The sequence below is a fragment of the Centruroides sculpturatus genome, unplaced genomic scaffold (genome assembly GCF_000671375.1).
Source record: "Centruroides sculpturatus isolate CEXI.00-Female unplaced genomic scaffold, Cexi_2.0 scaffold638, whole genome shotgun sequence".
NCBI classification, from domain to species: domain Eukaryota; kingdom Metazoa; phylum Arthropoda; class Arachnida; order Scorpiones; family Buthidae; genus Centruroides; species Centruroides sculpturatus.
In genome coordinates, this window is record NW_019384865.1 from 299,047 (window position 1) to 320,618 (window position 21,572).

Genomic DNA, 21,572 nt, shown 5'->3' on the forward strand with positions numbered 1-21,572 from the left:
TACATAATACTCTATACTTGTAGGTTTGTCCAAGGTACAGATCTTTATACTTAAACCGATCTGAACCAAAGACTGTAGGAGTGTAACTTAAACCCTAGAATCGACACATCGACACTAAGCTATACATTATCACAAACTCTAATGGTAGCATACATGACATTAAATGAAGCGCTATCTATTAGCAGAAAATATCTTACTTAATCTTTGCCGCGAATCACTAATTGTAATCATGTTTTTAAATTTTCGATCATTTTTTTCAACGGTGTAACCTCCTATTTTATTCTTCAATTTCACAAAGAACACTTAAAATGTCTTCTTTGAAGTCGGTGATGGCTCTCTTGCTTTTCCTTTACAATTTCTCTTAAATGTAACTCCGCAGATTGCAATTATAGGTAGTCAGATCCACTAAATACGGAGTTTATTTTAGGATCTTCTGCAAGAACTGGGAAAGTTTATTTGCTATCAATCGATTACCGAAATAGCTAAAAAACGGTTCTTTATGGATCCTACAAGTACAGGATTTTGTCAGACAACAGCCAGAATTTGCCATGTTTTGACCAGATTTCCGGACGTAATAAAAAATTTTATCTTTCAGAATTATCCACTTGATTCGTTTAATATTTAATAAGTTTGTTGAATGAATGTCGATCAAATTATACATTGTGGTGTTGTTGCTGTCCAAATGCGTCTCTACGAATGCCGAGTGTTTTCAGGATTATGTTAAGATTCGTTTCAAATTTATACGGACACGAAAAATTGAAGTAAAACCCAAATTTGCTACATTAAGTGACAAATGTTTTATTAAAAATAACATGGATTTACGTGTTTGTACACTGCAAAATAAGAACTCTTATTAAACATTAACATTGCGTCACTGAAAATAATATTTTTGAAAATTTTGTACCAAAAAGCTATCACATATTTATCTGGACAGGTGTCAAATTGCAAAGTTTTCATACAATTTAAATACAATAGAAACGTACAAAGACAGAAACAATATACGTTATTTCGATTAAACGTAAATATAATTAAACATAATTTGAAGAACATAAATATTTAAATTGGAAGATATAATAAAGAAAAATATGTTTTATTCTAATTTTAATTTCACTTTTATATTCAAACAAGGGGAGACTATCCGATTTCTTTTAGAAAGAAGGATATAAACTGTTGTTTTTTTCTTTTTCTAGAAGGGACAGATGTATATGTGGTGTACAGTACCTGACTCGCCATTAGATGCGTTTCATATTATCGCTGTTTGTACTTTTTTTGCCAAAATTACGTTTGGAGACATTTGGGGTTCCCTGTTTTTCATTTAATCAGTTTAAAAAACTTATTTCTGATTTTGATTTATTTTTTAAGGCTGGCTTAAAGCGAAAATAGTGGTTATTTTATGTAAATTTCATCTTGGGGCGTGGTCTGCCTATTATTTAACCTGGGGTTGCTTGGACTGCTTGGGAGACTATCCGATTTCTTTTTGAAAGAGTGATATAAACTGTTGCTTTTTCTCTTTCTAGGTAAGATTTAACCTAGTTGGTTGTTAATTTGTTCCGGATAGTTTTCCCATGTAGTTCTTTAAGTTTTTTTTATTGAATTTAGTTTAGAATGATTTATGAATTGTGTAATTTTCTATTAATATAATATGCTACTGCAATTGATGGATATATCTGTGGAACATGTTTATATTATTTTGTAAGGTTATGTATACTTTTGTTTTGTTTTGTTCTATCCTAACATCAGGGTCTTTGTACCAGAATGCTAAATAAATAAATATTCAAACAATAAATGTATTTCTAATAAATTGCTGACTTGAATAAAATGATTGAGTTGAACACAAATTTATTTATATTTTCTATTATTTTTAATTTTAAAAATAAAGATATTTACAGGACTTATTTACTAATTCGATTTTCTGCCTGCAAAAGATCAAAAATATTTTTATAATAAATAAATATTTTATTGAATTATATATCGACCATTTTGGTCAAATACCTATTGTCATGGTTTCTGGTAGTAACATGATTTCACACGTATAATAAATAAAAAATAAATGCAAGATTTAATTCGTTTATTAACATCGTTACCGAATTGCATGCTTTGCAAATTAATGAAATTTTGCTTCGTGTTCTCTGCNCAAGATTTAAATCTTTTAGTAGTATTATTACAAAATTGTATCTGTTGCAAATTAATATTCAGAAGTGATTAATCAACTTAATGAAATTTTGCATCGTGTTCTCTACGAGATACTTCGTCGTCAAATTTCTCTTGACAGATGTGACATTCTAGTTCGACTCCTTCAACTATCACTTCTGAGAATATTTCCAATTCTGGTAAATCTTCTAGTTCTTTCATGTTTAAATATTCGTCTCTATTCATAATTTCACTATTTTCTGAACTGATACTAAGGGTTTGCACAACAGCTTCTTCATATTCTACTGATTGAGATTTTTGACAACTCGTTGATGGTTTTTCCATTGATGCTTTCTGCTCTTTGTCTACAATGTGATATTCTACATCTTGAATATATTCAACGCTTGCCTAAGAATTCAAAACTGTATATAATATAATCTAATTCAGTTAATTAAACTAAAATGACTATCACTATATATTCAAATCATAATTAAGGTCAACTGCATCATTCAAAAAATCATTTTATGATCATAAATTTATGGAATGGACTTTATAATTTATTTTTTAAATTTATTGTTGTAATTAATTGTGGGGTTCGGGGCCGTAAAGATTTATTACTTACTTTTTTGAGTAGAGTCCTGCCACCAGGTGTGTTTTGTCGGACATACTGCTGTTTGAGATGAAATGAATGAATGATTAAGGCGCGAGGGTAAGAGTCACTCCTTAGTCCAGGAATGAACCTCTCAGGAGGGGGAATGCAGAATCAGATATAACTAATTTAAGGACATTTATTAACATAAACGAAAGTTTAGAACCGAACTATAAAACCCGATTTTCGAAANAAAGTTCGCTGGGAAACAATAGTCACCACGCGTCTAATCGTGGCAGTTAGTGGCATATTGAGTTTGCATTTGCTCAATACAATTTTTACTGTTATTGACGACATATGACGTTGCTGTTGACTCATCTATTTGTATTGGTTTTTTATTTTTTTACATCGATCGTTTCATACAGATTGTTGAATATTTTGTTGCATTTAATACTTTTTATTTTACTTTTATCTAAACGAAAAAAAAGAGAATCGGAGCTGAGATTTTACCATTTCCATACTACCCATTTACTTCTATTTGCTTTACAATGGTAGGGGACGGTCTGTTTCGAAATATTTAAGAACCGGAGTGGTAAGAAAACATTTTTTGGTTGACACAGTTAAATGACATATGCAAAAAAGCGAATGTTTGATATCAACAGACTTTTTAGTTTGTAAAACACGCTTCTAATTTCACGATTCTTTAATTAAAGTTCCTGAAAATTACTACTTTTTTGTTTTCGTTTAAAAAATACATAAAATGATATATTTTGAGTAACTTTTTAATGAAACAAAATATATTACTCACCTAAAATCACAAAACCCGCAATAAAAGAATCGTTTTTTAAAATTTATCTATGAATACACAGAATGACTGTTTTCCGCATGTCAAACGTTATAATAGATTGCTATCGCGTCTAAATATGGGTTTTAAAAGAGAGTTAACAAAGGCGGTGATTATAGAAAAATTACAGATTGTATATTACTTTGTATATGAATAACAAAGCGTGTCGAAATTTGTAAACTTTTCATAGTGTGCAAACAATTTATTATGTATATTTATACTTAAATTTCATTTTTAAAAGTATCTAATTTGTACGATAACAGGCGCAATTGCAATCTTTACATAGGACGCAAAATCACCTGGCACCGGATTGCCCATTTATCATTTTTTTATTAGTTTTTATTTAACTTGTTATATTTATCTATTAATTTTCGTTATTCTAGTTTTACCTTACGATATTAGTTACCATTAGTTATACTATAGGTTATTCTTGATTAATCTTTTTGTGAATTTTACGCGTATGTAAAATATAAATAAGTATTAATTTGTTCTGTAATATCTTATGTAGATTTACTATAAAATTAAAACTGATTAGCAGCATGTAATTCAAAATGCATTTTTTAATGATGTATAAAAATCAAATTACTTTTTCATTCAGAAGAATCAAGAAGAAAAACAATACGCAATCAAGTAATGAAATTCTAAAAGTTCATTAATTAATTAAATGGAAATTGTTTCTGAAGAAAAATTTATCTAAAACAAAGAAAGTTTTGAAACAATTATTACAGTTAAATTCATTCTAAATAATTTACGATGGTAGATTTCCTTTTAATAGTAATTTTACTAGTGGTATAGCTTATTAAAATTCACAGGGAAAAAGTTTTGTCGTTTCGATTTTCTCCAAAATTTACCTTGCTGTTTAGAAAAGAAATATAGATAATGACAACAGTAATTAAAAATCATCAGATATAGCATAAATAATTTCAAATTTGAAAATATACTGTACATCTTAAATCGTATTATTTTGAAATTACCGTTTATAGAGGTATAGAAAGACTGATGCTGATTATCAAATGACTGAAAGTACAAATTTCAAATTATTCGTTTTTATTTTGTGTTAATACTTTACGTGAACAATGCTGTGTTGTTTGTTAAATGAATAAAGGTTACAGAATAAAAGTATTTACAGTAATCACGTAATAAAGTCACCTAAAAAAATCTGATAAGGAATTATAAAAATCTTTTACAACCTGAATAACTTTCCTTACATTATAATATTTAAGTAAATTTTAAATGATTAATTTCAGAAAATTGCTTTACGTACCTTGGAAGAAGATGCGGTTTGTTCCTGTGGATGTGCTATTTTCATGTGTTTTTTAAAGTCACATTTATGTTTGTACGTTTTCTTACAAATATCGCATGAAAACGGTCGACTTTTTCTATGAGAGATTAGATGTCTTGTTAAAGTGGATAACCATGGAAAACTTTTACCGCATTGGTCACATTTATGATCTTCTTTCGATTTTTTCCGGGGAATCTAAGTATCAAATGATTTGTAAATTACTATTTGCTGTTTATTACATTCTAAAAAGAAAATTAAAATATTAATATACTTTGTAAATTCGTTATATTTTGTATGCATTATAATTTGTTATTATTGAATAAATTATNTATGAGAGATTAGATGTCTTGTTAAAGTGGATAACCATGGAAAACTTTTACCGCATTGGTCACATTTATGATCTTCTTTCGATTTTTTCCGGGGAATCTAAGTATCAAATGATTTGAAAATTACTATTTGCTGTTTATTACATTCTAAAAAGAAAATTAAAATATTAATATACTTTGTAAATTCGTTATATTTTGTATGCATTATAATTTGTTATTATTGAATAAATTATTTCATAATTAATATTTACGATTTTTACGGTAGAGATATAACAAGTATATATTTTAATCTTTCACTGTAAATTATGTTTTAATTTATAATTAAATGAGTTATATAGTCCATCATAATATTATATTTTATACTTTAAGTTAATAAATTTGTTATATTTTATTTCGTAAAATATTTATGCACTTAAATGCAAAAATAAACATAAACATAATTCTTACAGTAATAATGTCAGAAGCGATTGCATGTGGATGTAATCGTTTGACATGTGATAACAGATCAAATTTCCTTTTTGTAGCGTATCCACAGTTGCACTTGAAAGGTCGTTCTTCCGAATGTATTCTTTTGTGAATTGCTAAATTCCAAGACTGGGAGAATTTTTTACCGCAAATATCGCATCGAAACGGTCTCTCACCAGTATGGCTTCTCAAGTGCACATCTAACTGCGATTTCCATAGAAATATTTGGTTGCATTCAGGGCATTCAAGTTTCTTTTTTTCATCCTTAAAAAAATATTCGTTGTGTAAAGCATTTCAGATTATTAGGTTCGTCATTAATATTTTCAGAAATATTATTTCTTTATATCAAAATATAATAGTAAAATACAGTTTTTGTATTTTTCGATAAAAAGTAAAATTTTACATTTTTTATTTTTTACAATTTCGAATGACAAGTGTCGTCTATTAATTAAAAATAACGCGTAACAAAACACATTACAAGTTTTACTTACCTTTTCTGATTGCATTTAAAAAATAAGTAATTAAAATTCTAAATTCACTTTATAAATTTTGAAAAGACGAAAAAGCAAGAATGCACCACAATAATGTAAAATCTAGGAATTGTTTTGTCACATTGACGTATTGTGCTTATTTCTTAGCTTAAAAAGACAAAAATTCCGACTGAAATTATTTCTTATTATTAAAAAAACCGTAAGCTACTTAATTAAACACCAATACAGTAATAACTCGGTTTTAGTCGAAACCAACAAAAACCGTGACAAATCTTTTCGTATGAATCAATCAGAATCTAATCAATTCGTTCTAGATATATCAAAACACATACCAAGAACACATTCTATAGACAATAAATATAGCAATTAAAACTAAAAACAATAAGATTATTGATATAGATAATGGTTTTTTCAAATATGATAAGCTATGAAACAGATGCTTCAGTTAAATGTTTTTGATTGATCCAAAAGAGGAGAAGACTTTACCTTTAAGTGAAAGCTTATTGGGATGATTCCCTTCAATCAACAACACTCTAACACATTTGCAAGTAAACTTTATATTATTTCACGTACCTCAATTTTATATTTATAAAGTAAGTGAGTGTTTGTGTTGATATAATTTGCTCTATAATAGTTAATATTTTTTATTCACACCAAATTACGTTTTTGTTTATTGTTAAGTGCTAGAGTAGGCCTATTGTTTGTAGTATAAAGTCAGCTTGCCCAAATATTTTGCACAACATTCGTCCCTGTTAAAATTTCTAGAAAAAGTTTAATGTATGAGTAAAAGTGTTTCAAATTTTTGTTTGTATGTAAAGGTTAGTCAGTTAGTTATTGCTTATTACAAAATTAATGCTGAGAGTTGACTGTGTTTTAGTATTGCAATATTTAATCTTGTCTGTATTTGGGTAGTTTTATGAGCGAATAATTTTATCTAAGTTGTCGAACTCTGTCGTAACATATATACAGTATATAATAGCCTTGTGTATTTGAAAATATGTTTCTCAAAGAGTTTGCTATGGGCATCTGTGGTTTTGGGAATCACTGCTGGTGTTTGTGGTAAAATAAAATTAATTTGGGGAGCGTGGAGAATGGTAGGGTGTCCGCGAAAGATTTCGTAAGAAATTAAAATGGTCTCTGCGCTTAATAAATTTCATACATTATGATATTTTAAAATTTATTTTGTTTCCTTATAGAATATTGTACATTTATTTTTATCTTTCTTATTTTATTGGTTGTATTTTATGATTACACAAATTATTTAATGACTAAAATATATAGAACGATTCAATTATTTTTATCAATAATAATGGTTTTCTATGAAAATTCAACAAATAAAATAAAAAAAAATTTATTAATTTTATATTTTAGATATAGAGAGAAAAGAGAGAAGCAAGAGTGAAGCATGACAGAGGATAGAAGATTGTTATTAGAATTAAATATGGAAACAATGAATTAAAGCTAAATTTTATTTATTTTTGATTTCATTCAAATGTTTGTCCAAGTTGAATATTAAGAATTAAAATTATTTGATGTTGCACTACCGTATAAACAAGTGTACACAGTTTGTAAGTAGTGCACCAACAATAGAAAGTTTACGAACAGACTGAAGAAGTAATTTCAATTTGTTTTTTAAATCTAAAAACGCAAATATTTGACGCAACGATTTTTTCAATGAAAATTGAAAAAAAATCATTAAAATAGCTATAAACCCTTTTCTGTTTTCATCTTACATCTGGAATAAGGAAAATTAAAATATCTGTATATTCATCTATATATCTAAAAGCGCTGCAGGAAATTTAAGGTAGGTCTAAATTTAAAACAGGTTAGTTAACTATTGTATAAATATATCCAAATAACTATTGTTATAATTTACCGTAATAACAAATGTAATAATTGAATTTACCAATTTATAAAAATGTAAAAAACCTGAAGAGGGGTGCAAGTTACACGAAAATATTACACCCGAAATGCATAGTAAATAAGTAAATAAAGAATACGAAGATAAGATTTTGTGTCTGATTAAATGCGAACCAGGCAAAAAACGGCGGTTATTTCTGTAGAATTAATCCATAAAGTTTCATCAATTTTTGAGGAAATATTTTTTTGAAATTTTATACTTAAAAGTCTTTTCGTTTTTTGTGAAGATAATCACGGAATTTCAAATCGAAATGTTAAAGATTTGAATACAGTCATGTTTATACCGTTTTCAACAGCGAAGCTTATCTTCACCAAAGAAAAACTAAAAACGATTTGAATGTTATCCAAATAGTCAGAATGTTTAAATTGACTTAAATTTTTTGCAACTCGGTTCATTGTTTGGATAACATTTGTATGTGAAAAATATTATAAACACGATTTTATGCAATTATGCAACAATAAGATGTTCTCACATATGACTTCTGAAATAAGGTGGGCTAATTCAACATTGTTGTATTTTTTATCAGCAATTCGACTTGTTTGTCCTTATTTTAGAATAATTTTATGCATTTTCAAACGATTTCATTTTCTTTTTCTGTTGAACTAGTTTGAAAGTGTTTAAAATGTAAATACAATAGAAACGTAAAAAGACAGTGACTATTTACGTTAATTCGGTCAAAAGTAAATACAACTATAGATTATTTGAAGAACATAAAAAGATGAATGGAAAACACAATAAAAAAACAGGCTTTATAGAAATTTTAAACGTAATTTTATAAATATATTTTTACTGAATTCCTGACTTGAATAAAATAAATGAGTACAACACAAATTTATTCATATTTTCATTTAATTTCAATTTTGAAAATAAAAAGATATACAAAACCTAATTACTAATCTGATTTTCTGCATGCAAAACATCAAAAATATTTTTATAACAAACAAAAAAAGAATGCATGATTTAAAACGTTTGTAACATCGTTACCAAATCGTATGCTTTGCAAATTAATGAAATTTCGCTTCATGTTCTCTACGAGCTACTTCGTTGTCAAATTTCTCTTCACAGACGTGACATTCTAGTTCGATTCCTTCAATTATCACTTCTGAAAAAATTTCCAATTCTGGTAAATCTTCCAGTTCGTTCATGTTTAAATATTCGTCTCTATTCATAATTTCAGTATTTTCTGAACTGATACTAAGGGTTTCCACAACAGCTTCTTCATATTCTACTGATTGAGATTTTTTATCACTCATTGATGGTTTTTCCATTGATTCTTTCTGCTTTTTCTCTACAATGTCATATTCTACATCTTGAATATATTCAACGGTTGCCTAAGAATTCAAAAATGTATATAATATAATCTGATTCAGTTAATTAAACTAAAATGACTATCACTGTATATTCAAATCATAATTAAGGTCAGCTGCATCATTCAAAAAATTAATTTACTGAAGATAAATTTATAGAATGGAATTTATAATTTATTTTTTAATTTACTATTGTAATCAATGAAAGTGAGCACTTTTAAATAGTAAAGTATTCTAATTTTCTGTTTGATGGAATATAGTTTAAAACGATAATCCTTATATACAATACTAGCTGTTACCCGCGACGTTGCCCACAGGGATTTTGCAAATAAACCGCATTTATTTAATATGCTTCAATATCCTTGAATTATTACAATATAAATGTTTCCGTCTGCAAGTACGTATTTTCTATTACCAGGACTTGTTATACTGGCTTTACAGGTAATGCAACAAAGTTTCACAGATAAAAAATTTGTTTTACTTGATATATTTTTTATTTGTTTTATTTGATGACGGAAAAATTTATACTATAAACCGCATTTATATTCATTATTTCAAGAACCATAGTAATTGTTATTTAACACCTACCGCCGAGAACGGTGATAATTGCTCAGAATCAAACGAACTGTTTTCAATTTGATACATTTTCTGGAACTTTTACAATCGTTCTATAATCGAACCAATATGCAATAACAAATTCGAATTTAAAACGGTTCGAACATTTTGTTAAAAAATCGAAATATATAAAAATATTTATAACAATGTTTGAAATGTTCACTGAATTTAATACACTGAAAGACTAAACGTAGTGCAACTACGTTTAGTCTTTCAGTTTAGTCTTCTACGTTGAGAGAAAAAAATTATGTCTTAACCTGAAGAACAGCTTCTACTGTTCTTCAGGATAAGACATAATTTTTTTTAAGACACAAGAAGTTAAGATATAATTTTTAAATTACAAAATTCCCTTCCTTTTCTTACAACACTGTTAGTTTGTTAAAACCAAGTTTTAACAAATTAACTGTGTTGAAAAATTTCCTATTGTGACAATGCCGAAAGACCCCCTTATGCTTCGGCACCACAGAACCGAAGAGTCGATCTCGCATCAGCAAAAACCGCAATGACAAATTCTGTCAGGACTGACACGACTATGTCTTCTAAGTATATAAAGAAACCTAGATCAGGGGTGTCCAACCCGCGGCCCGCGGGCCGCATGCAACCCAAGGCAAGTTCCAATATGGCCCAATAAAAGTGTAAACAAATCGACAAATTGACAAATGTTTTAATTTTTTATTATTTATTTATTTCAACTGTATAAATTCAGAAAAGACGTTTCACAAAGCCATAAACCTTTATTCATATTTTAGTTTTGAGTGGAAATGAAATATTTTCATGTACTTGGAGATGTGTGAATGAGGAAGGATTACTAAATAAAGCTGGAGTTGTGACTCAAAGGATTATAGACCCAAATTTGGTGGAAGGAAAGAAAGGACAAAATATAAAAAGTTGTCAGAAAGGTTAAATAGTTCTTATGTTAGGCAAATATTGAGTCTTAATTTTCCAACTTTTCTCACTTCTTTATCATTTGTCATTTTTCTTCTTTTTCCGAATTTGACTCTATAATCCTTTGAGTCAAAACTCCAGCTTTATTTAGTATTCCTTCCAGCGTTGCAAGATTTGGCTACATTGTGCCAAATGTGGCTACTTTTTTTAGTTTAACGTAAAAAAATATCATTTGGCGCTTTGGCTACTTTTGGGGCTACATATCATTTATAAATATTAGTTGAATAAAAATGCACTTTAAAATGGTGTTTAGTCGCTTTTTATTAATCAGAGACTCAAGTAAATCAAATATTTGCGTTTTATCAAATAAATGAATTTATCTATTTCTAAGTAAAAATTGTAAGTGTCTGCAGAAGTAATTTTTTAAAATATCCTGTTTCGTGATAAAGTTTTAATACTTATTATTATAATCTAGACATGTTAATACTTAAATATACTTGTATATTGGGTCACAAGTATATATTATATATACTTGTGGCCCAAAACTCTTTGACTTCTTCCAATGTGGCCCAGAGAAACAAAAAGGTTGGACACCCCTAACCTAGATGGTCGCAATTTCCGTCTTGTTCCCGTGAGCGGTCGCGTCTGTGGAGGATTAGGGTTGGAATGGAGATGAAGGGAGATACCCGGAAGAAGTACACTCCCAAAGGCTATTAATTTAACAAATATCCGTTTATTCAAAGAGGCTATTTACGAGATTTAAGACTGAGGAGCTAGCTTTCTCGTTAGCTCAACTAAACCTCAAGGGGTAAGTTTATCATATCAGGAAAGAGAGAGAGAGAGAGAGAGAGCTTATAAAACTTCCGCGCCGCGACTAATACCTGGAGTTCGAGTAGATCCTTGATGTAGGTTCGTCCTTAGGCTGCCCAAAGGGATTCAGGATTTAATTGAGTTTGGGTTCTAGTTCAAGTTCGGTAAAAATTTCCGGTGCTAATTGAAGTTCAGGTCCTAAGAAAGAGTTAAGAAGTGGCGATAGTGGGACACACGCACCCGCACATAAAAGTTCACACTCGCTGTTTAAAAGGGGGTCTCTGCTTGGTTTTTCCCATGACTCTACCCGGAGTTTTAGTACTTCGGGCCCAATGTTCTAGTTTCACTCGTTACTTCCGAGTGACGCACACATGACGTGTCATTTTAAACAAGGAACTAAGTCCGAGGAAAACATTTTAATCTCTGAGTTGATCAATAATTTTTCGAAATGGAAAATTATCTTTTTCTCGAACAACAAAATGTTATAATAATCTATATATATATATATAAATGGACATGTATGTCCCTATATTTCACTTTTCCGCCAAAACTACACATCGCACGTGAATGGTGTTTGTATGTGGTGGTAGCCCCAAGTCTCCATTCGTGCACCTGAGGGGTTGCGTCTCGATAGCTATAAGGGTGCGGGAGATATGGGCTTGAAAGTGGTTGAAAGTGGCTTTCTATTTCGAATGTTTTGTTCGAAATTGTTCGAATTAAATTCGAACATAAAATTCGAATATTGGTTCGATTATAGAACGATTGTAAACGTTCCAGAAACGTTGAAAATAGTTCGTTTGACTAAACGTAAAAATTCTCTAATTAGTCTGAAAACGGGGGACCTAATTCTTGCATTCTGTGAAAACGGGTAAGATTAGCTATAATGTAATTATCTTAATCTTCACTATCGTTACTTTTTGCCCAGCGAAGCGGGTCCTTGCAGCTAGATTCTAGATTACTTAGAAAAACAGTCTTTTATATGTATAAAAAGACTATACTATTACATACAAATAAAAACCCAGCGAAGCGGGATCTTGCAGCTAGTTTATAATAATTTTATAATAAAGTATTCCCGCGAATGCGGTCCTCACACTATTAATGCTATCAGCAAATAATCTGCTTTTTTACCTCTAGTTCTGTAGAATGTTAGGTAATGTGTTTACTGAAAAATTTTTGGCCTAGGGTTTGTGAAAATACACTTATTGCCTTAAACAAAGTCAACCCACTTAAAGGAAGGTGAATCAGAGCTTAAATTTCACGATCCACTTACCGCTAATTGATTTACAATAATAGGGGACGGTCTTTTCCGAAATATTTAATGCCTGGGGTGGTGACAAAATATTTATTGCTTGAGACAGTTAAAAAGAAATATACGTGAGAGCGAATCAAAGCTTAGATAGCAATAGGCTTAATTACATTTTGTACAAAAAGCTTCGAAATTTGATGCTTTTTTAATTAAAATTTCGAGAAAATAAATAAAAATGACATATTTCGAGCAGCATTTTTTCAATGAAGACTTCAAAAACACAATGTATTACTCACCTAACATCATAAAACCACAAAAATAACTATAATTTTTCCAAAATTGATTTATGAAAACAGGAAACTACTACGTTCTGCACGTCCAACACTTAGTTTCTTGGCGCCCCTAGCTGAGGGTTTAAAAGAAACTATATTATATAATATTACTTTATAGGCCTATATTAATAAAAAAGCATGCGAAAATTTGTAAACTTTTCATACTGTGCGGAATCACCTGGCACTAGACTGCTTATGTATTATTTTTTTATTAATATTCATTCAAGTTATTATATTTATTTATTTATTCGTTTTCCTTTTTCTATTTTTACCTTACGTTGTGAGTTACCATTAGTTATACTATAGATAATTCTTTTTCAAGCTTTTTGTGAGTTTTACGCGTCTGTAAAATATAAATAAGTATTGATATGTTCTGTGATATATTAAGTAGATACGCCATAAAATTAAGACTGATTAGTAGCATGTAATTCCAAAATGCATTTGTTTTTATAATATAAGAGCAGATAAGCCCGGAGTTGTTCGAACAAAAACGATAGGAAAGATTAAGATCATTAGATTATAGCCGACCTTACCAGTTTTCACTGGATGCAAGAATTAGGTCCCCCTCTTCCGAGACTAACTAAAAAGTTTTTAGATATCCGCTGACCACACTGGGATAATTAAGATTCACAGCAACCAAAAACCAATGCGTAGTACCACTAAGTTATAAATAACGAACGTTTTCGTAATTCCTTCTGGGCTCTTCTATTTCGCTAAATTTCAAAATAAGTTGGATCTTCTCGAGTCATTCATAAATATAAATTCGAACATAATATCGAACATTAAGACTAAGAGTTCGAATAAAGCCAACTTATGCGCATGCGTTCCCCGTGTCAACTTTACATACTACAAGTTCGGACACGTGCACCGAGTATCTCGCCGACCACGAGACTGCGCCGCGCGGGTACCTATCTCGTATACGTACGCCTCTTGCCCCTTGCCAGCCGCTGACACAAAAAAAATATAATTCTTACCTATTATGATATTTTTTAATTTATATGAATGTTTAACGAAATAATATACAGCCTATGTCCACCCGAAGGTCTATTCTAAATATTGATGAAACAATTTTTCAAATCGGATAAGTAGTTTCAGAGATTACCCGCTACATTCAAACTTACAAACTTTACCTCTTCGTAATATTAGTATAGATAAAAAACCAAATCTACTTTTTCATCTTACAAATTGTTCCTGTGTGATAAGTTCACTGTAGCAATTTTGTTCTTAAGTGCTAAGTACAAATGACAAACAAAAGAACAATAAGCAATTAGTGCTAAAGCTCGAAAAATTTCACTAATTAAACAGAAAATGATTTTGCAAAAAAACTTATGTAGAGAAAAATATATTTCAAGACAATTATTACGATTAAACTTATTATAAATATTAAGTAATAAGTAAATTTCACGCTTATGGCTGCTGATTTTCGAATGAATGAAAGTACTAACTTACAATAATTACTTTTTGTTTTCTATTACTACTTCTGTTTAAATGAACAACGAAGTGTTATTTTATGAATGAAGGTTACAGAATAAAATTATTTACAGTAATTACCTAATAATGTCACCAAAAGAAATCTGAGAAACAATTTCAAAAAATCTTTTACAAGCTACATAACTTTTCTTCACATTATAACATTGAAGGAATTTTTGAAAGATTAATTTCAGAAAATGTCTTTACTTACTGTGGAAAAAGATTCGGTTTGTTTCTGTGGATGTACTATCTTCATGTGTCTAGTTAAGTGATATTTATGTTTGAAAGTTTTCTTACAAATTTCACATAAGAATCGTCGTTTTTTTCCATGAGATGTCAGGTGCAATGTCAAAGTAGATAACCATTCAAAACTCTTATCGCATTTATGACATTTATGAACTTTCTCCGGTTTTTTTGGTGAAATCTAAGTATTATAAATTTATAAGTTACATTAGCTATTTATTACACATTAAAACAGAAATGTAGTATATTAATATTTTAAAACTGATGTGAAATTTTAATGTCTCTTGTAAATTTTTTAAAATTTTCTACATATTTTTTACGCTTAATGAAAGATAAGTTATTTCATAATTAATATTTACGGTGTTTAGGAATAATATATAACAAGTATATTTTTTGATGTTTTACTGTAAAGTACCACTCTTATTTATAATAATTAAATGTGTTTTATAATTTATTATAATATTATATTTTATACTTTAATTTAATAATTATGATATATTCTATTTTATAAATATTTATTCAATTATTATTAAAAAGTAAACATTATTCATTCAATAATAAATACAGAAGCTCTTACTTTTAGATGTGTTCGATTGACATGTTCTATCAAAACATCTTTCCTTTTCGCAGTGTATGTACAGTCTTTGTAGTTGCATTTGAATGGTCTTTCTTCAAAATGTATTTTTTTGTGAACTAATAAATTTCCAGACTGGGAGAATTTTTTTCCGCAAATATTGCATTCAAACGGTTTTTCACCAGTATGAGACCTCATGTGAACTTCTAACTCCCATTTTGTACGAAATTTATTTTCACAAAAAGTACATTCGTGTATCTTTGTTTGGTCCTTTAAAAAGTATTTGTTATGTAAATTATTATATATCATTAAGATTCGATTTATTTTTTTCAAAAATACTTTTTCTTTATGTTTAATCAAAATAGTAAAATTCATGTATTTTTTCGATATGACGTAAAGTTTTAAATTTTTCATTTTTTATAATTTTGAATAACAAGGGTTACCAAATAACAATGCAATACAAAACAGATTGAACGTTTCACTTACTTTTTCTAATTGCATTTATAGAATTAATAGTCCAAATTTTAAATTCACTTCATAAATTTTTAAAAGATGAAAAACCAAGAATGCACTACAATAATGTGAAATTTGGCAATTGTTTATTCAGATTGTCATATTAAATGTGCACTAAATTAAATAGCGTTATTGTAGTAATAGCGTTGAGGAAAAATTTCAAAATTGCAGCCTGTTGACTACTTACATTATATTGCCTTTTTAACCACATTTTTTAATGACGAGAAAAAAACCTGAAAATAAAAGTTTCCAATTAATTTTTAAAACTTTAAATTACATTTTTAGCACCAAATTTGCAAAACGAATATTATTTATTATTTTTTGAAAATCTAATGAAAGAATTTTAAATATAATTTTAACAAATTTTAAATTTTTGTCTAAAATTTAAAATTTAATTCGTATTTAAGTCTGAATTGCTCCGAAAATATTGATATCAGTTTATGATTAATAAACATTTTTCAAAAGTACAGTATATGGATCATTAATGTGCTTTTACTTTTAAGAATTTTGTAAATATAACTTATATTTGGAATGCTTTCTATCTGTTTAAAAAATTCTTACGTAATTTTAAAATATTTCCGTTTCAATATTAAATTAACCGATTTTAAATATCAATATGGTCAGTTCATATGTTTTACGAAATCGTAAATTTTATTATGTTTTACATATAAAATTGTACCCTTGACTTCCACGGTGTCATTTTTAACAAACTAGTCGCATACATTCATCAGTAGAAAAAGCTTTACAGCGATAATTTCTATGAATCTGTCGAGATAACTAAAAATATGGTTTGCTAATTATGTTTGTAAACTTGAACTGTGCTTTAGATTAGCTGTAGTATATATCTAAAAAAGAATGTTCGTGAGTGCACAGATGTTTGTTTAATACAAATACATTATACATGTATTTGCGAAAAATGTAGAAATTACAATAACTGTATACTCGTTACAATAATCCTATGATATAGGCGATATAATGGCTTTAGTTCAGTTGTGTTGTTACTATTTTACGTTTGAATTTTTGGATTAAAATTGAGATTAAAATATAATTGGATTAAAATATGAGCACTGATTGTATTACCCTGGGTAAAATCTAGGTAATGTAAACAAATATAATTTTTTAAAAACATTGCTCAGTTCAGAAAGTAAGTGGCTTATTTTCTGAACTGTATTTGCAATATGAAGATAAATCTATAAGAAAGTTGACTGTGCCAAAATAGTCTGTATATTATTGAATTTTGAAGAAAATTGACGTATTTTTTAAGATGTTTATACTTCTTTGGTATACACTATAGGCGTATATATAGGCTATATAATATAATATTATACCTTTATATAAATACTTCCGAGTTTAAATTTTAAGCTTGATAGATCTAAGAGCGATTACAATGTCGAATGAAAAAAAAGCTTTGAAAGCGACATTTTCAGTTTTTAATTGCTTATATTTCAGTAATATATTTAGGAAAATACTAAAATTTTGCACACTGCCTAAAAAAACGATTATCATTTAAATGAGATATTCATAGTAGGGATATGTATCAGGAACAAAGAAATCAAAAACTTGATTTATGTGTAAATGTCGATTAGTGACTTTTTCACTTGGCACGAAACCATTGCTGTCACTCTGAATGAAAATGTTTATATGCAACTATGTGAAGAGAACGTCGATCGAATGAGATTGCTACATAAACGCGTAATGCATATCATTCATATAAAATGTTAATAACATTGTTCGATTTATTATCGTTTTTTTCTCAACTCTTATTATCTCTCATATTTCGAAAATTAAACAAAAAAATTTTTACACACATTCTCAAAGCAACCAAATTAACGTTTATAAAATAATGGTACATAAATTAAAATGAATATATTAACGTTTTATGTCCATTAAGAACTTTGAAATACTTGTGTGAGTACCAACATACACAAAAATAAACACGATCACATAACCACATAACCACGATTTTCAAATAAACTATGTCAAACAACTGAACATTTAAAAAAGTTTCCATTTATGTTGTAATTGTAAGATTGCCGACTTTTAGGGGCAATAAGTTCATTGCGCATCAGGTAAACCTACGGGCGAATCGTATATGGGTAATGGCGGTAGGAGACAATGATGACTAGTGTTTTACACGAAACCGTTTATTTTAACAACTAGCTTAACTTACATTATAAAAGAAGAACTAAAACTAAGAACGTTGGACTTCCGATGAGGTGTGTTGCTGGTGATGGTGGCACTGGAGCCTCTTCGGCAAAGAGTCCACAGATTCGGAGGTAGGCTTCGGGTGAACGGGCGATGGTTGACGTTCTGATTACCACTCACACTATTTAGCAGGCGGAGAAGCTTGGGCAGGTGCACTGGCTGGTGGACAGAGGTTCTGTAGTCTTCTCAGCACTTATTCCAAGGAGAATCAGCCATTCTGACCTTGAGATTGGGGTTTTTATAGGGTTTTCTCCGAATATCACCCTTCTGATTGGTCCTCTGTTTCTTTTGTTGTTACACTCACTAAATTACAAATATGTAATCCATAACTTTTAAATCCATATATCTTGTATTAACAACCATTCCATGAGTCGTTTGGTCACCTAAAGTGTAAATAATTTGAATTTTTACCATCTAAAATTTCACTCTTGAGACAGTTCTCAATCCTGTGACAAGTCTTAATAAGAAACTAAACATAGTGCACAATAAGTAATTAACAATAGTGGAACAAGAAGCATAATATTCGTTGCTTATTTTAGTCAAGTTGTTGTTACTATAGTTTAGTTATTCTTATTTCGAATCGTTTAATTCTCGCGTTATCTAATGACCTAATGTGAGTCCATGTTCTTCAATTTATTCATAAATGAACTTCTACCTATTGTTACATAAGATATAAATCTGCTACACACATTCAATTCTGTAAATGTAAATTTATTCAATTAAAGCCATTAATTAATTTAAAACAATAACTTTTTAAATTTTGTTTCGTACCAAAAGTATCGTTCTGCAAATGTACAGTACTTTTATGAAGTAATTTCTACAATAAATTAATTTATACGAAAATTTTCCAATATTATTTCATTCAACTGTGCTGTAACTAATATTGTTTTCCTAATGTCTAATTTTCATTAGTCTCAGACCAATGTAGAAAAATGTTAATAATTTTTGACGACTTTTTGAATTTATGTTATTTGAAAGTTAAATGTCCAAAATTAATTAGATTTGTGAAATTGTTTCTCGTGTTCATTTAAAGAAATTTCCTCAGAAAATTGTTGTCCACAAAGTCGACATTCGAATTTATCTTCATCGTTTTCAATTTCCGAGAATAACTCGAGTTGTGAGGATGTTTCAAACTTTCTAATTTCTAAATCGATGTTAAAACCTTTAAGAAATTCTTCAGCTTCTCCTGATGTGAAAATACTTTCTTGTGAAGCCACTTGTTCAGATTCAATTGAACCTCTTGCTGCAGAACTTATTGACGGTGTCTGTAAAAAATCTGATTGCACTTCTTGGCCATGTTCTGTGTCTTTCTAAAAGTAAATATCATAAACATAATGAAGGAGTTCAATTTAGTAAATGAAAAATATAAAATATTATGTAAATTGAAATAATTAAAATTAAATTTAGATCACATTTAAACTTCTTTAATATTTAAAAATTTTTATAATTTTTGTAACATTTCTTTAGAAAAATAAAATTACTATGCAGAAGAAAATGTCATTATTAAAAAACATTAGCGTGAAAAAGCATAAATTTCGAAATAATTATTACGAGTAAATTTATTTAAAATGTTTTTTAAAAGTAGATTTCCTTCGAATACAAATACGAATATTGATGTAGGCAATTAACTTAATATTAATGAAATTTTATCATTTCGTTATTATCGAGTTTCATTTCAATGTTAATAAAAACTTAATTCGAAGTCAATTCTTATCCGTATTTAACATGCAGATAATATTTGACTACTGATATTTACTGCTCTAACAGAAATTTCGAAATTTGGCATTGGTCATATCCTAAATCGGCTAATACCTATATCATGACCGATATAGATTTCAGAATAAAAGTTTCTAAATTTTAACAAGTTATACATATTAGTTAACATGTATATGTATTTAGATATAGCCAGCGCTATCATTTATGCAAATAAGGAAACCTCCCAAGGCGTCAGCCATAAATGAGCACAAAATTTCAACATATACTTAATATACCCTTTACAAAAGTATTAAATAGTGATATATTATTTATGTATCGATTATTTTTCACAAATCAAACTATGTTACTATTTATTCAAATCTTGGTTCTTTTTTTACCTAAATGATTTAGACTTATTAGCGATTCAGAATTTATATAACAAAAATATTTTAAAACATTGTAAATTATAAAATATCATGTTTCGGTATTTTATACTGTTTTTGTAAATAAGATAGAAGAGAACATTTTCAAATTAATTTTAAAAAATGTTAAAAATTTTGATATTTGAAGTGTTACAAATTTTATATTACTTTGTTTATTAATAATAAAGCACGCCATAATTATTTTTATTTTGCCTGACACTGCGTATTTATTATTATTTTTTGTATTTAGTAATGTTATTATATTTATTTATAGCATCACTAAATATTCCGACCCCCCGATTTCATTAAACGCATATATAATAAAATATATTGATTAAAAAAAATTAAAAAAATATTGGAGGTTGTTTTGACATCAGAAAGTAGCTTTAATTAACTTTACCGAAGGAAAATCCGTGTATTTCAAGTTTAAAACCATGAATGAAATTTGATAAAAAAGTCCGATTAAAAAACAATAAGTTGTTAATAGTGCGTCATTAAAGGTAGATTAAAATCGCGATAGAATTTTTTCGCGCGGGAAAAAATTTTCAATTGGAAAGAACAAATAACAAACATAAAAACAATAAGCAATCAAGTGCTAAAGCTCAAAAAATTTCATTAATTAAACAAAAATTGTTTTTGTAAAAAAATTATCTAGAGAAAATATATTTCGAAACAATTATTACGATTAAACTTATTACAAATAATTATAATCAGTAAATTTAAGCTGATGGCTGCGGATTTTCGAATGACTGAAAGTACTAACTTACAATAATTACTTTTTGTTTTCTATTACTACTTTACTTTAAATGAACAACAATGCAGTGTTATTTTATGAATGAAAGTTTACAGAATAAAATTGTTTACAGTAATCACATAATAAAGTCATCTAAAAATATCTGAGAAGAAATTTAAAAAATTTTTTACAAGCTACATAACTTTATTCACATTATAATATTGAAGGAATTTTTGAAAGATTAACTTCAGAAAATGTCTTTACTTACTGTGGAAAAAGATTCGGTTTGTTTCTGTGGATGTACTATCTTCATGTGTCTAGTTAAGTGATATTTATGTTTGAAAGTTTTCTTACAAATTTCACATAAGAATCGTCGTTTTTTTCCATGAGATGTCAGGTGCAATGTCAAAGTAGATAACCATTCAAAACTTTTATCGCATTTATGACATTTATGAACTTTCTCCGGTTTTTTTG

General features: G+C 28.5%; 4 protein-coding genes across 4 annotated transcripts; all 4 read right to left on the reverse strand.

Moving 5' to 3' along the window:
• Positions 1-2,197: 2,197 nt before the first annotated feature.
• Positions 2,198-5,041, reverse strand: LOC111630772. Its single transcript, XM_023374918.1, has 2 exons — positions 4,828-5,041; positions 2,198-2,538 (listed from the first exon to the last, which is right to left on the reverse strand). Exons 1-2 carry the CDS (start codon positions 4,870-4,872, stop codon positions 2,212-2,214), a joined length of 372 nt encoding a protein of 123 aa, XP_023230686.1. The 5' UTR covers positions 4,873-5,041; the 3' UTR covers positions 2,198-2,211.
• A 128-nt stretch (positions 5,042-5,169) lies between these two features.
• On the reverse strand, positions 5,170-6,266 carry LOC111630763 (zinc finger protein 43-like). Its single transcript, XM_023374909.1, has 3 exons — positions 6,128-6,266; positions 5,619-5,900; positions 5,170-5,271 (listed from the first exon to the last, which is right to left on the reverse strand). Exons 1-3 carry the CDS (start codon positions 6,140-6,142, stop codon positions 5,170-5,172), a joined length of 399 nt encoding a protein of 132 aa, XP_023230677.1. The 5' UTR covers positions 6,143-6,266.
• A 2,672-nt stretch (positions 6,267-8,938) lies between these two features.
• Positions 8,939-18,625, reverse strand: LOC111630770 (zinc finger protein 33A-like). Its single transcript, XM_023374917.1, has 5 exons — positions 18,214-18,625; positions 16,017-16,276; positions 15,534-15,800; positions 14,925-15,137; positions 8,939-9,379 (listed from the first exon to the last, which is right to left on the reverse strand). Exons 2-5 carry the CDS (start codon positions 16,029-16,031, stop codon positions 9,053-9,055), a joined length of 822 nt encoding a protein of 273 aa, XP_023230685.1. The 5' UTR covers positions 16,032-16,276; positions 18,214-18,625; the 3' UTR covers positions 8,939-9,052.
• A 331-nt stretch (positions 18,626-18,956) lies between these two features.
• On the reverse strand, positions 18,957-21,567 carry LOC111630764 (zinc finger protein 107-like; the record flags this gene model as incomplete). Its single annotated transcript, XM_023374910.1, has 2 exons — positions 18,957-19,558; positions 21,367-21,567. Coding segments are annotated over 2 exons (519 nt in total), but the record flags the coding sequence as incomplete, so codon positions are not given.
• Between the last annotated feature and the right edge of the window lie 5 nt (positions 21,568-21,572).